Here is a 14,209-nt window from a genome sequence, read left to right as displayed (position 1 = left end):
CACACACACATTCACACACACACGCACGCACTCACTCACTCACTCACTCACACCCACACACACACACTCTCTCACACACACACACACTCTCTCACTCACTCACACACACACACACGACAGTGATAATAAAACAGCATGTACTGAGATACATACAAGTGTGAAACCCAAGAGCATGTAGGTTAGTTAGTGAGCCACTAGTGATCAAACCGACTAACCTCCTTACTGTACTAACAGATGATGTAGCAAACCGCCTGTGACTTAGACTGTGAATTACTGTATGATTGAAGTCAGATTTCATTGTGAACTAAATCCAAGGCATTACGGAGTAGTGAAGATCATTTTTTTAGACTATAGTCCATAGACTTAACAACCAAAAATCTGAAATATTAATATATTAATGTCTTTATTTATTCATTTCTACTGAGATGTCATGTAAGTGTAACACTGTGATGCATTTCTTTGCTATTACTAAACCAGCGTAGCTCCTGACGACTAACTCTGAGGCTGTGAATCTGTCATATCTAGAGGTTTATGCACTGTTTGTCTCTGTGTGGGGTTCATCTGTGACACACACACTAACGATGCTTTGCAGCAGAATGTTCAGCTCATATTCTTCACATTCTCTATTTTGTTCTATTATTGACCACAGTATCATGTATATGTCTATATTAATCAATAAATTATGGGATGAAACTTAAAGTGTGTTCGTATTCTGTGTGCTGTGTTGGAAGGGCTTCATATTTGAATGTGAGAAAGAAAAATAAAGTACACTTCCCAATATTTTACATATACAAATTATAATTTTTTATTGTACATATGGCGACTAATGTAATGTTAATTCGGGGGTCTGAATACTTTCCGTACCCACTGTATATATTTTTTATATATATATATTAATGTTTTATGCCTAAACTGACTTTTTTTTTTCTTTCTTTTTTTTTACTGGATAATATATTTTTATATTTCAATTTAAAATTAAAATCAGAAATAAAAAAATCAAATATTTAAGATCAGAGCTCTAGAAAAAAAAGAGCTTAGAAATTCAAACGACTTCTTAAGATTGCATTAATTTCAATTATTTTTTAAGGCCTAGATTTGTATTTTTCTAAAATATTTTCATGTGTCCATTTAAAATGAAAACCAGAAAAATCAAATAACAAACTTGCACTTTACATTTTAACATCCATATATGAACATCCATAATAATTCATTACTATTGTACTAATAGTGTAAATACAAGTAGAATACATTATATATCTATATATAGCCTGTATATCTCGTGGCTGCTGGAGCCCATCTCAGGGCCTGACCAGCTCAGAGCTGCTGCGCATGCGCACCGGAGCAGCGCTAATGGCGGAGAGCGTGCGGTCGCCGTTCGATTACCGGGAGCCCCCGACCCTCGACAGCGACGGGGATGGAGGAAAGCCGCCGCCGCCGCGCGGGTCAGTCGCTCTCGCTGGAGAAGCGGGTCGTGCCGCTTGTTTCGGGGGGGATGCTCGGTTTAGCGTGCGTGCTAACGGCTAGCCGGTCCGGTTGTGTTGTTGAGAGGAAAACCCGCGGCCGTTACATCGACCGGCGCCTCTCTCTCGTGCTCCGAGCTCGCGCGCGTCTTTACTGTGCTATCTTCCCGTTCCGCGTTACCGTTACCGTCAGAAGCGGCGGCGCCTCGAACGATTAGCAAAACACTGCGCGGGTGCGCGAGACCAGCCGGCGCGTGCACGGACACTGCTGCCGAGCGCGCTCACGAGCAGTTCACCATGGCAACCGTTGCGCAGGACATCGAGCGAGATCTCCATAGCAACGGTCGCGCGGGACATCGAGCGAGATCTCCATAGCAACGGTCGCGATGCTGTCCGATAATCGCTGCAGAAACCGACATCTGAATTCGATATAATAACTAAATATACCAACCGGTAAAGCGTAATATGCTTTTTAAATATAATAGTAATAGTTAGTATTATTGTATATATGCTATGCCTAAATTACGTAACATAATACACATCTTTTATGTTCTGATTAATAAAGTTAGTATGTGTTATTGTTATGTTCTAAAGACGTTTATAACACGTTTTGCTGATAAAAACATTCCATGAACAATGAATAAATAACGTTATTAAAGACCAGACAACTTTGAATGAACGTTCTGTTAACGTTGCCAGAATTGTTATTACAATCGCATTATTAATTTATAGTTATTAATATCGTTTAGGTTAAGTCGTACTGATTCTGAATCAGCGAGTCTGAACACTGAATCGACTCATGAGTCATTCACAGTCTGCAGTATCATATCAAATGCAGTGCAGTTTTGAAGTGTTTATTACATTGTTTCTGCGTCGTGTCGTGAACTGATTCGTTCAGTTTGTGTTTGCATGAATCTTAAAGTGTGTGTTGTGTGTGTGATGGTCTGACGGTGTGTGTGTTCTGCACAGGCGAGTGTGTGGCAGGAAGAGGAAGGGGACGCCGGTGAAGGTGTGTGAAAGAGCGGCGTATGTGACGGAGGACGAGGAGGAGAGTCTGTCTGAGCACAGTTACAGCCCAGGTACTGAAACACAGTTTAGAGTGTTTTATCCAGTCAGAGCTCTTTTAGTGTAACTGTAGCTGGAGCTTCTCGAGTCAAATCTTGACTGATTTTGATCAAGTAAGCGTCAGAATAACTGCAGTAATATCTCCAGATGAACACTTACTGGACTGAAGCAGCTCAGCTTTACTCGATTCTCCATCAATCATGTTTTAGAGTCTCAAATCTGATCCTCAGGATCTTTTGAGGAGCGTTTGTTTCCAGAAGCTTTACTTTCACTGTTCCTCAGCGGAGGAATGATCTTCACAAGCCTCCAGAACATCTCACATCTTCTGAGGAGCCTTTATTTCTTCAGCTCTCAATCACTGCATTATATGTTTGGAGCATTTCAATCTCATCTTACTGAGACAGATTACTGCAGATATAGAGCCACGATATTTATAGCATTTACAGCACAAGCATCATAATCTCATCATATAAATATCAGCATGAGCCTCTGAATAACATTGAGCTGTTTTTTCCTCCATATTTAGAATGTTATTGATTTGTTTGTGTGTGTGTGTGTAGGGGATGAGCAGTACACAGAGGGAGCTGAAGACCGGATTCCTGCGCCGAGCAGCCCGTTCTTCCTCACCGACCCGGCACAGCTCTGGTACAAGACCTGCTCTCATTCACTTTTTATTGGTTGGTGGAAATGAGCTTCCACAGTGCTCAGCCGTGTTGACTCTGAATGTGCCGTGTGTTTGTGTGTCCTGCAGTGTGCCAGAGCTGGCTGAAGAGGGCGCTAGCGGCGTCCGCGGTCCTGTGCTGTTCCACCCAGCGCCCAACTGCAGGATTAGAGAGGTGCATTGTGGGAGTCAGGTCCGGCTCGTCGTCATAGCCATTCGAGACATTGCCAAAGGCGAGGAGATCACAGTGGACTACAGCCTGACCGACTGGGGAGAAAATGCCATGGTGAACGACCAGAACCTCACTGAAACACGCTATACTGTATTTTCCGCACATCTGCGTAACCTTTAATTCATTCATGATCTGTTAAACTGCAGGGCTTTCATACTTCAGTGTCCCCGCGCGGGTTTGAATGTGGATTCAACCCAGAGAGCAACATCAAGAAGGTGATTCATGCAACACACACACACACACACACACACACACACACACACACACACACACTGACTGTCTTTACATGCACAGCTGGAGTAAAGTCAGATTGTAGATCATGAACCGTTTATATGATTTACACTTTAAATGTGCCATGAACACCGCAATCTGATGTGCATCACACATGCATTTAAACAAAACTGCAGTGCATGTGAAAAATAGCAAGGAATGTGAGGAGTTGCTCACCATTGGTATTTTTTGAAAATTGGAAAATAAATTTTAAAATATGCTACAATAAATTGGAAAATAAGATAAGTTATTGAAAATATCACAAATTAGATGTGGCGTCCTTAAATTCAACATTTTTCTCCAGTCAGCAACCATCTTCTCAAACGTGTGTAAAATGAAATGCTGTTGTCAACAAAACTAAAAGAAAATTATTATTTTTCTTAAATACAGTGAAATATTGCATTAGTAACATTTTTGCATTTTATTTTTATTTAGTAATATTCAAGATCATAAAAGCAGGGTTATTATAGTTAACTAAAACTAAAACATTATTGTAAAAAAAAAAAAAAACATTTTTGTCATGTGGAACTAAACTTACTTAAAATAAATGACCAATATGAACATGAAAAATAAACACCTGCTTGTCATGTCAAACTTTTTTATTTTATTTGCTATGATGTGGGGTTATTAACTAAAACTAAAACCATTAAAACATTTTTATTACCTGAAATAAAGTAAACTTTAACTGAAAAAAATAAAACACATTTCAGCTGTTTAACAAGGCAACATTTCTCATTTTCGTTTACTTTGAAGGTACCAAAATAGCTACAACTAAATAATTCAAAACTAATAAAAAATAAACAACAAAATGTGACCCTGGACCACAAAACCAGTCATAAGGGTCAATTTTTCGAAATTGAGATGTATACATCATCTGAAAGCTGAATAAATAAGCTTTCCATTGATGTATGGTTTGTTAGGATAGGACAATATTTGGCCGAGATAAAACATTGTTGGCTATTGCTACAAATATACCCCAGCGACTTAAGACTGCTTTTGTGCTGCAGGGTCACATATTCCTAAAACTTGAAATGAAAATTGAAAATGGATAAATAAAATCTAATTCAAAATATGAACACAAACTGTAATACTGTACTAAATAATGATACTAAATAAGCTGCTGTGATGTTTGTCAAACAACAATAAAATCATCTTCAGACTGGTGTGAACAGGCCCGAAATCTATGAGAGATTTCTCTTGCATAGATTCAAGATTCAAGATTTTTTTATTTGTCACATACATGGTTATATAGAGAATATATGACCAGCAGTGAAATGTAAGTTCGGGAATGGGAACATTTTCCAATCTGTAGCTAGCTATTGAATGGTGCATGTTTAACTCGCAGCTGGCTTGTGTCTCTGCAGGAGGAGGAGCCGGGTTCACTCCCAATGTCTCTCAGCGTTTCTGACTACCTCACTCCGTCATGGTCCCTGTCTCCCTCCTCCTCTCCGCTGTCTCACTCCGAGGCCAGCGACTCCGACCAAGAGGAGGACGAAGAGGAGGAGGACGACGACGATGATGATGATGACGATGACGAAGATGATCTGGAGGACCTGCGGGGCCGCATGATGAGACGCCGCAAGAAACAGAAAACCTCGGCGACCGTCAAGAAGAAAGCCCAGCCCCGCCCCCTGTCCTTCACATGCCCCGCCCCCTCCTCGCCGACGCCCTTCCAGCAGCCTCTAGCCCCGCCCACCACCAACATAAACAATAACATAAACATAAACATCGGCGCGAGCGGCGCGCTCTCCCGGAGACAGCACTGTCCCTACTGCGGCCGTCACTTCCGCTCGCTCGCTAGGCACCTGGAGAAACACCACGAGCAGCAGCCCGAGGTCCGAGCCGCCATGGAGCTGTCGCACCCCCCCGCCTCCTCGCACCCCGTCACATCTCCCTCTCAGCCCTCGTCCTCCCTGTTTCCCCGCGAGCGAGACGCTTCGTCTTCAGCGCCGAAGTCCGGAGGCGTCTCCTTCTCGCTCTCGCTGTCTCCGCCTCCTGCCTCCAATACCGCAAAAAAGAGCTCAGCGACAGCGCCTAAAAACAAGAGCCCGGCCGTCTCGCCCAAGCCTCCCGCCAGGAGAGGACGGCCGCCGAAGAAAGAGAAAGAACAGCAGCAGAAGAAGCAGGAGGAGGTGGAGGAGAAGAATCAAGAAGACGGAGGCGCAGAGGAGAAGAACAGTGACGTGGCGAGGTGAGTTTGTCTTAGAACACGCACTTTCTCTTCAATCTTTAATGTATTTTTAAATATTAGATTTTTCTATTTTACAGTGAAATATTACAATAGTAGTTTTTTATTGTGTTTACTATTTTATTCTAGTAATAATAATCACAGTAGTAGTAATAGTCTAGCGTTAGACTGACGGCAGAAGAACCGTGACTGCTTTGAATGGCACACAAGAGGCCGTATGATTGACAGGTTAAGCAACCAATCACGTTTCGTTTTGTGCCGCGTTTCATGTTTAGGGGCGTGGAAATGTCCCCACAATAACAGACCGGCGTGTGAAACTCTCGGACGTATTTTAAAGATTCTATGCCGCGACATTTAAATATTATACTTTGAAACTCCTGAAGTGTTTCCAGTTTTGAGTGCCGTATGCATCAGACGTTCAGGCAACAGTCTGTGGGCGTGACATCTGAGGATTAGACTATAGTAATAATAATCATAATAACTACTATTATTTCATATTCACATTGGCATATAATCACAAAATTCTTGGCCAGATTGTGCAGCCCTACAAACAAGCACAGCAAACTTTTAATGCCACTTTAGTCGCAGTTTTATCAGAAAATGTTCAATTACATACATAATATGTAAATAATAATGGTAGCATGTTAGATTATAATAAAGTCATCATTTGCTGCTTATTGATAGTAAATAAGACAGTTGTTGTAGTTGTTATGTTTAGGAATAGACTAGGGTTAAGAGATCTAGGATATGGTCATGCAGAACAACGGATTAATATCTGCTCTATAAGTAATAATTAACAGCCAACATGCTAGTAATGTGCATGCTAATAACCAACTAGTTAATAGTCAATAGTGTTCCCTGATCTAAAGTGTTACCGTAATAATTAATAAATGTAAGTTGAAACCAGCGTTGGGGGTTACGCATTAAGTAACGTGAGTTACGTAATCAGATTACTTTTTTCAAGTCACTAGTAAAGTAATGCATTACTTTTAAATTTACATTGCATTATCTAGTAATGCATTACTTTTACATATTTTAATTTACAATGCATTATCTAGTAATGCATTACTTTGAAATTTACAATTAATTATCTGTTACTTTTTCAAATAAGTAACACCAATTACTTTGCTTTCCCATTTATTGACTGACGCCTCTCCTGTGCCTGTGTTGAGAGAAATCAGGAGTGAGTGCAGAGACAGAGGCTCTTCCTTCGTCTGAGGCTTATTCCGTTCACTTTTGGTGTGAAATAGCCTTTACAGTTGCCAAAAGTGTAACTTTTAGGGTTTTTGTTATTAAAAACAAATGTGACCCTGGAGCACAAAACCAGACATAAGGGTCAATTTTTCGAAATTGAGATGTATACATCATCTGAAAGCTGAATAAATAAGCTTTCCATTGATGTATGGTTTGTTAGGATAGGACAATATTTGGCTGAGATACAACAAAAAAATCAAAATATTGAGAAAATCATCTTTAAAGTTGTCCAAATGAAGTTCTTAGCAATGCATATTACTAATCAAAAATTAAGTTTTAATATATTTATGGTAGGAAATTTACAAAATATCTTCATGGAACATGATCTTTACTTTTGTTGGCTATTGCTACAAATATACCCCAGCGACTTAACACTGCTTTTGTGCTGCAGGCTCACAAATAAGCAAGGCCAGCTCAGGTGACGAAAAGTAACAAAATGCATTACTTTCCATAAAAACTAATGCAATTAGTTACTTTTTTAATGGAGTACCACAATATTGTAATGAGTACGTTCCCCAAAACTGGTTGAAACACTAATGTCCGTAAGCTTGTATGACTTCAGATCCGTCAGATCCGTCAGTGGAGTGCCTCTGCTGTCCAGATGGATCTGTCAGGATATCCTGGATATCTAACGTTGTGCAGATGATGGTCTTGTACGGTGGTGAATAGTGTTGTTGTGTTCCTGCAGCTCTGGGCGCTCTCACATGCCTCCTCTGCTGTCGTCGCTCTCCACACTGGTGCTGTATCTCCGGCGGCAGCAGCACTCCTCGTTCCTGTCTCTGTCGCGCGCTCCTCCGTCCGCCGAGGCCTGGCGTCTGCTCTGCCACTCCAGCCTGGCCCTGCTGATCCTCTACAACCGGCACCGCGAGTGTGAGGTGGCCAAGCTCACGCTGCAGGACTACCGCAGCCGCGCTGCTCCCTCCTCTCCCTCGCTCGACTCCTCGCTCTCCCCGTTCGAGCGCGCCGTCCTCGGCCAGCTCCCGTGTGTTAGCGTGCTGGGCAAACGCGGCCGCCTCCAGCCGCTCATCCTTCCTCCGCACTCGGAGGCGTGTCTGGATCTGCTCCTGGAGACGTCTGCAGACGTGGGCGTGGATCCCCAGAGCCCCTATGTGTTCTCCCGGCCGTATCACTCCCCGGCCACGCCGCTGCGCGGAACCGACCTGCTGCGGAGCCTGGCGCGCTCTAGCGGCGCTAAGAACCCCGCGACGCTCACCGCCCCCCGCGTGCGGCGACAGGTGGCCATCCTGACCCAGCTGCTGCTGCTGGAGGAGGGAGAGCGCGCCGCCAAACGCCTGGAGGACTTCCTGCAGAGGGAGTATCACGTGAGCCAGAGCTGCGCTCGGATTGGCCAGGACCCGGCGCTGATGAACCGCGTGGGGAGAGTGGTTCTCTACGGAGAGAGAGAGGGAGTGCTGTTCAGAGGAATGAGCCTGCAGCACATCTGCCTCGAGCTGGACGGTACTGCAAAACCAATCACATACACTCCTGCTAACCGAGACTGCATTCATCTGATCAGAAATACAGGAAAACTGTGAAATATTATTAGAATGTAAAACAGGTGTTTTCTATGTGAATATCTGTTAAACTGTAATGTATTTCTGTGATGCGCAGCTGTATTTTCAGCATCATTACTCCAGTCTTCAGTGTCACATGATCTTCAGAAATCATTCTAATATGCTGATTTATTAGAAACATTTCTGATTATTATCAGTGTTGAAAACAGTTGTGCTGCACAATATTTTTGTGGAAACTGATACATTTTATTTTTCAGGATTCACAGATGAACAGAAAGATCAAAAGAACGGCGTATTTTGTTACATTATAAATGTCTTTACTGTCACTTCTGATAAATTTAATGCAGCCTTGATGAATAATTATCATTAATAATATTTGTTTTTTTTAAATCTCACTTATAAACTTTTGAATGGTAGGTTTTCACAAAAATATGTTTCTTGAGCAGCAAATCAGCATATTAGAATGATTTCTGAAGATCATGTGACACTGAAGACTGGAGTAATGATGCTGAAAATACAGCTGCGCATCACAGAAATACATTACACTTTAACAGATATTCACATAGAAAACAGCTGTTTTACATTATAATAATATTTCACTGTTTTACTGTATTTTTGATCAAATAAATGCAGCCTTGATGAGCAGAAGAGACTTCTTTCAGAAACATTAATAAATCATAATTATTCCAAACTTTTGATCAGTAATGTAGTAATGCATGTGGTTTTGACATTTACTAATATTACGGATGCATAAAGGAAACAATAAATTAATAACATGCAGCTTTTTGTTCTCAATGATCAAAAACAGCTGCATTACATTACATTTGTTTTAGGATATCTAGAAGTAAATTTATGCTAATACTTGCATACTTTGCAATGGTAGAAAAGTGGTTTGGTAAAGGTTTTCCTGTCCTCTTGTTTATACTATGTTACACATATAAATGTTATCATTTACCCATGAGCCTAATTAGTTTTTACCAATTCCCTTTGCTAAAAAAAAAAAACCCTGACTATTTGGTTTTACTTTTTGTTGTTGTATTTAATTGAAACTAAGTCGATCCCATTAGAGCGTCTCAGAGATGGAGAAGCTCTCCGTTAAAGTGTTTCTTGTGTTTGTGTCAGTGATGTCGGGGAACTCTGGCGACTCTTTCTCTGATGACTCTGATGGAGAGGCCAGTAAGAGTAAAGACACTGGAAAGAAGAAAGGGTCGCGTAATCGAGCGCCGCGGCCGAAGAAGAGCAGCAGCCCTCATCAGTCCACCAGCACACCGTCAGCGGCACACAAGAGACGCAGCGCTCAGGTCAAGTCCGGTCAGTCTCCTGCGCTAAAACATCAGCTCAGACACATTTCATCAGAAGTTATGTTGAGTCTGAGTTTGCATTCTGAAGGGAGTGTGATTAGACATTATTCAGAAAACTGGTTGCACACAGCAAGAAGAGAGTGTGAAAACCTCCCTAAATCTATTAGATGTTTTGCAGTCTGTAACTATTTGTGTAGTCGGTGGAAGAAAAATAATTCTCTAAAAACAATCTTGAATAGTAATAGAATAGAATAATAATAATATCGTACTCGGTTACTAACGTAGCCTCGGTTCCCTGAGATACGGGAACGAGTACTGCGTCTTGCTTAAGACGCTTTGGGAAAACTCCTTTTTCTCAGAATACTGAAGCCTTTTTCAATCATGCAGTGTAACTGCACGGCCATTGGTTTGTGCAGTGTATTATTAACCCTCTGGGGTCCGAGGGTGTTTTGGGGCCCTGGAGAAGTTTTGACATGTCCTGACATTTGTGCTTTTTTCAGTTGCTTATAAACATTCTTGAGGTCTTGCTGCTTTGTTTGCTGTGATGTGGGCGTTTACACGCCACGCGCTTCACGTGGACGATTATAATATCTATAGCGCGCTCAGCACGTGGGCGTGGGCGTGGTCGCATTAGATATAATGAAGAGAGACGTGAAAGACTGGACATCACGTTGGTTTCATATGGAACACTATCAACCACAAATAATATTACCACATATTCTAGGAATAATACAATTACAATTACTATACTGTGCACTTACTCAGTAGGATTTTCCAGTGAACTCAAAACTGAACGACATGCGTGTGCCTTTCTTGTGCAAGATGCCGGTGATGCAGCCACAGTCCCAAACGAAAATTGAAACAGTTTCAAACATTTCAGCGTCATTACTTCATAAGACAAGGGTATAACACATTCAAAATATTTACACCAGAGCAGATATTCATGAACAGAAGCTTAGTTACATTCATAAACACAAGCATTGTATGTCGGCCTATACAATCCAAAAACTATAGTTATAAACATATATGGCTATATTCGTGAACAGAGAATATCCTATCACAGTAAAGTTTTGACTAATCATTCTTACTGACATTAGGCTAGTAACATTATAACTCATATTACTTTTATAATTCTGTCTTATTCCTCTCAGCGCAACGCGAACAGTAAGCTACATAGCACGGCCAGCAACGCAGTACTCGTTCCCGTATCTCAGGGAACCGAGGTTACGTTAGTAACCGAGCACATTCCCTATCGATACTTCACTCGTACTGCGTCTTGCTTAAGACACTTTGGGGAACCAGTACAATCCCGCTGTGCTATGGTAGAGGAACGACCAATGCTTGAACTTGCCTTGAGCACCAAGGGCCCAGAGGGACCAAATAATTGTAGGGTTTTTGCCAGAGTAAGTCCATTTAAGCAGAAAGGACCCGAGCCTGTAAAGCCGGGACATCCAGATCATAAAATCTGGTAAATGTGGACGGCAAGGCCCAGCCGGCCACCGCACAAATTTCTGCAATGGAAACTCCGCTAGACCAAGCCCAGGAAGAGGCAATGCCTCTTGCTTCCATGGGGCATTGAAGGCCCAAAGAAAATAAAAGTAGACCATTTACAGATTCGATTGATGTATTGCTCTTATCTGTAAGATCAAAACTGAAAGTGTAATTTAAGTTCTTTTTGGTGTTATCAGGAGAAGATGCCACAAAACGCGTATCCGCGTTTGTCGACCCCAAAGGGTTAAAAACGAACCAATGGCTCGGCAGCTTAGCGGCGACACAGCCCGCCAGAGCCCCCCAATTTGGGCGGGTTATCTGGCTATACAAGTGTGCACTTCGCCATAGGACCTCAGGTTACTTCAACTGAAGCGACGACTGAGTCGTGCAGCTACATAGCACGGCCAGCAACGCAGTACTCGTTCCCGTATCTCAGGGAACCGAGGTTACGTTAGTAACCGAGCACATTCCCTATCGATACTTCACTCGTACTGCGTCTTGCTTAAGACACTTTGGGGAACCAGTACAATCCCGCTGTGCTATGGTAGAGGAACGACCAATGCTTGAACTTGCCTTGAGCACCAAGGGCCCAGAGGGACCAAATAATTGTAGGGAAGCCCCAAAGGAAGCAATAGGGCCAAACTCACAGAGGTCGGCCCGGCGCCAAGTAATCGTTCCAAGAAAAATCTTACAGCCTCGGAACCCAGTGGGGGCCAAGAGCGTACAGAGAAGGCAAATGCCTGATATAGCACTGGTTTTGCCAGAGTAAGTCCATTTAAGCAGAAAGGACCCGAGCCTGTAAAGCCGGGACATCCAGATTATAAAACCTGGTAAATGTGGACGGCGAGGCCCAGCCGGCCGCCGCATACATTTCTGCAATGGTCACGCCGCTAGACCACGCCCACGAAGAGGCAATGCCTCTAGTTATGTGGGCTCGTACTCCAACTGGGCATTGCAGGCACAGGGAAGAGTAGGCTAGTTTGGAAAGTCTCTGCTTCGTGACCGGAGACCCTCTGGTGCGGTCACCGAAGCATACAAAAAGCTGATCCGACAGCCTGAACGGGGCGGAACGCTCAATGTATATTCTCAATAATACCCTGATGGGGCAGAGTAGATTTAGTTTTTGGTCCTGCCCTGAAGGAGGAAGCGCCGAAAGAGCTATCACCTGTGCTCTGAACGGAGTCGAGAGCACTTTATGTACATAACCATGCCTCGGCTTCAGGACGACCTTGGAGTCGTTGGGCCCGAATTTGAGGCAGGTAGGGCTCACCGAGAGCGCCTGCAGATCTCCCATACGCTTTACCGATGCTAACGCCAGTAGCAGAGCGGTTTTAGCGTCAGGGGATGAAGGTCAACGGACTGTAGCGGCTCGAAAGGAGGGATTTTCAGAGCCCTTTACACCGTAGGCAGGTCCCATGTAGGGATGGTGACAGGGCGAGGTGGGTTGAGCCTCTTAGACCTCTTCAAAAAGCAAACAACTAGGTTGTTCCTGCCCACCGACTGGCCAGCTATAGGAGCGTGTGAGGCTGCTATGACTGCTACATAGACCTTGAGCGTGGAAGGGGAACGACCCTTATCCAACAGCTCTTACAGGAAGGACAATATCAGAGATATGCCGCAGGAAATTGCGCCGCGGGCCATAAACCAGGCGGAGAAGACAGACCATTTAAGGGCATAGAGCCACCTTGTAGAAGGTGCTCTAGCCTGAGATATTGTGTTTAGCACGCTCTCTGGAAGGTCCACAGACTCCCATTAAGAGGCCAGAGGTGCAGAGCCCACAGCTCAGGATGGGGGTGCCATATCGTTCTGTTCGCCTGAGAGAGGAGGTCTCGTCTCAGGGGGATGGGCCACGGGGCTGCTAGAAGCAGCTGAGACAGCTCTGCAAACCAGTGTTAGGTCCTCCAGAGCGGGGCCACCAACAGAACCTTGTGTTTCCACTCCTTGATTCGCCTGATTACCTGTGGGATCGGGGCAATCGGGGGAAAAGCGTAAAGGAGGAGGTTGGGCCAGTCATGGGCCAACGCATCCTTGTCCTTCGAAAAGTAAATTGGGCAGTGAGAGTTGTCTTCTCAGGCGAAGAGGTCGACCTCTGCCTTGCTGAATATCTCCCAGATTCTCTGAACCGTATGTGGGTGGAGCATCCACTCTTCTGAGGGGATGTTGCTCTGAGATAGCATGTCTGCTCCTTGGTTCAACCTGCCCGGCACACCCGTGTTGGAAGCGTCTGTCAAGTCCACCTTCCTTCTGCAGAACATTCCATGGAGTACTCCACGTTCCATCCACCGAGTCTTTCCAAGGGGCCAGAGCTGTTACGCAGGCCCGGTCCACCTTGACATGAAGGCGTCCGAGACGCCAGGCGTTGGACGGAACTCGCGGTTTCAGCCAGCACTGAAGGGGCCGCATGCAAAGAAGGCCCAGCTGAAGTACCGGAGACGCGGAGGCCATGAGGCCCAGCATCTTCTGAAACGCCTTGAGAGGGCGAGGGGCTCCAACTTTGAATGAGGCCACAAGCTGCTGAATGGCCAGTGCACGTTCTGGCGCGACTACCACCATCATTCGGGCTGAGTCGAGAACTGTTCCCAAGAACGATATCCGTTGGCTGGAAAACAGAACGCTCTTGGCAAAATTGACCCTGAGTCCCAGGCATTCTAAGTGGCTGAGGAGGAAGGATCTGTGAAATAGTAGCTCATCCTCCGACTGGGCCAAGATGAGCCAGTCATCCAGGAAATTCAAAATGCGGATTCCCATCTGTCTCAGCGGGGAAAGAGCCGCA

At 44.1% G+C, this 14,209-nt stretch overlaps 1 protein-coding gene and 1 long non-coding RNA gene across 2 annotated transcripts in view; one reads left to right on the top strand and one right to left on the bottom strand.

Annotated features, from left to right (window-relative positions):
* LOC107670405 (uncharacterized) overlaps window positions 1–689 on the bottom strand; it is an 873-nt gene extending 184 nt beyond the window's left edge. The window contains exon 1 of the long non-coding RNA XR_001632088.1: window positions 116–689. This is a non-coding gene — a long non-coding RNA (uncharacterized LOC107670405). The remainder of the gene's footprint in view (window positions 1–115) is intronic.
* A 585-nt stretch (window positions 690–1,274) lies between these two features.
* LOC107670397 (uncharacterized) overlaps window positions 1,275–14,209 on the top strand; it is a 21,694-nt gene continuing 8,759 nt past the window's right edge. The window contains exons 1-8 of the mRNA XM_016462993.1: window positions 1,275–1,442; window positions 2,430–2,539; window positions 3,086–3,170; window positions 3,277–3,472; window positions 3,565–3,633; window positions 5,053–5,879; window positions 7,819–8,588; window positions 9,767–9,955. Coding sequence (XP_016318479.1) covers window positions 1,330–1,442; window positions 2,430–2,539; window positions 3,086–3,170; window positions 3,277–3,472; window positions 3,565–3,633; window positions 5,053–5,879; window positions 7,819–8,588; window positions 9,767–9,955 — 2,359 coding nt within the window. The 5' untranslated portion in view covers window positions 1,275–1,329. The remainder of the gene's footprint in view (window positions 1,443–2,429; window positions 2,540–3,085; window positions 3,171–3,276; window positions 3,473–3,564; window positions 3,634–5,052; window positions 5,880–7,818; window positions 8,589–9,766; window positions 9,956–14,209) is intronic.

This window comes from Sinocyclocheilus anshuiensis, unplaced genomic scaffold, assembly GCF_001515605.1.
Source record: "Sinocyclocheilus anshuiensis isolate Anshui unplaced genomic scaffold, SAMN03320099.WGS_v1.1 scaffold1033, whole genome shotgun sequence".
In the NCBI taxonomy this organism is placed as follows: Eukaryota; Metazoa; Chordata; class Actinopteri; order Cypriniformes; family Cyprinidae; genus Sinocyclocheilus; species Sinocyclocheilus anshuiensis.
This window is presented reverse-complemented; position numbering and strand designations above follow the sequence as displayed.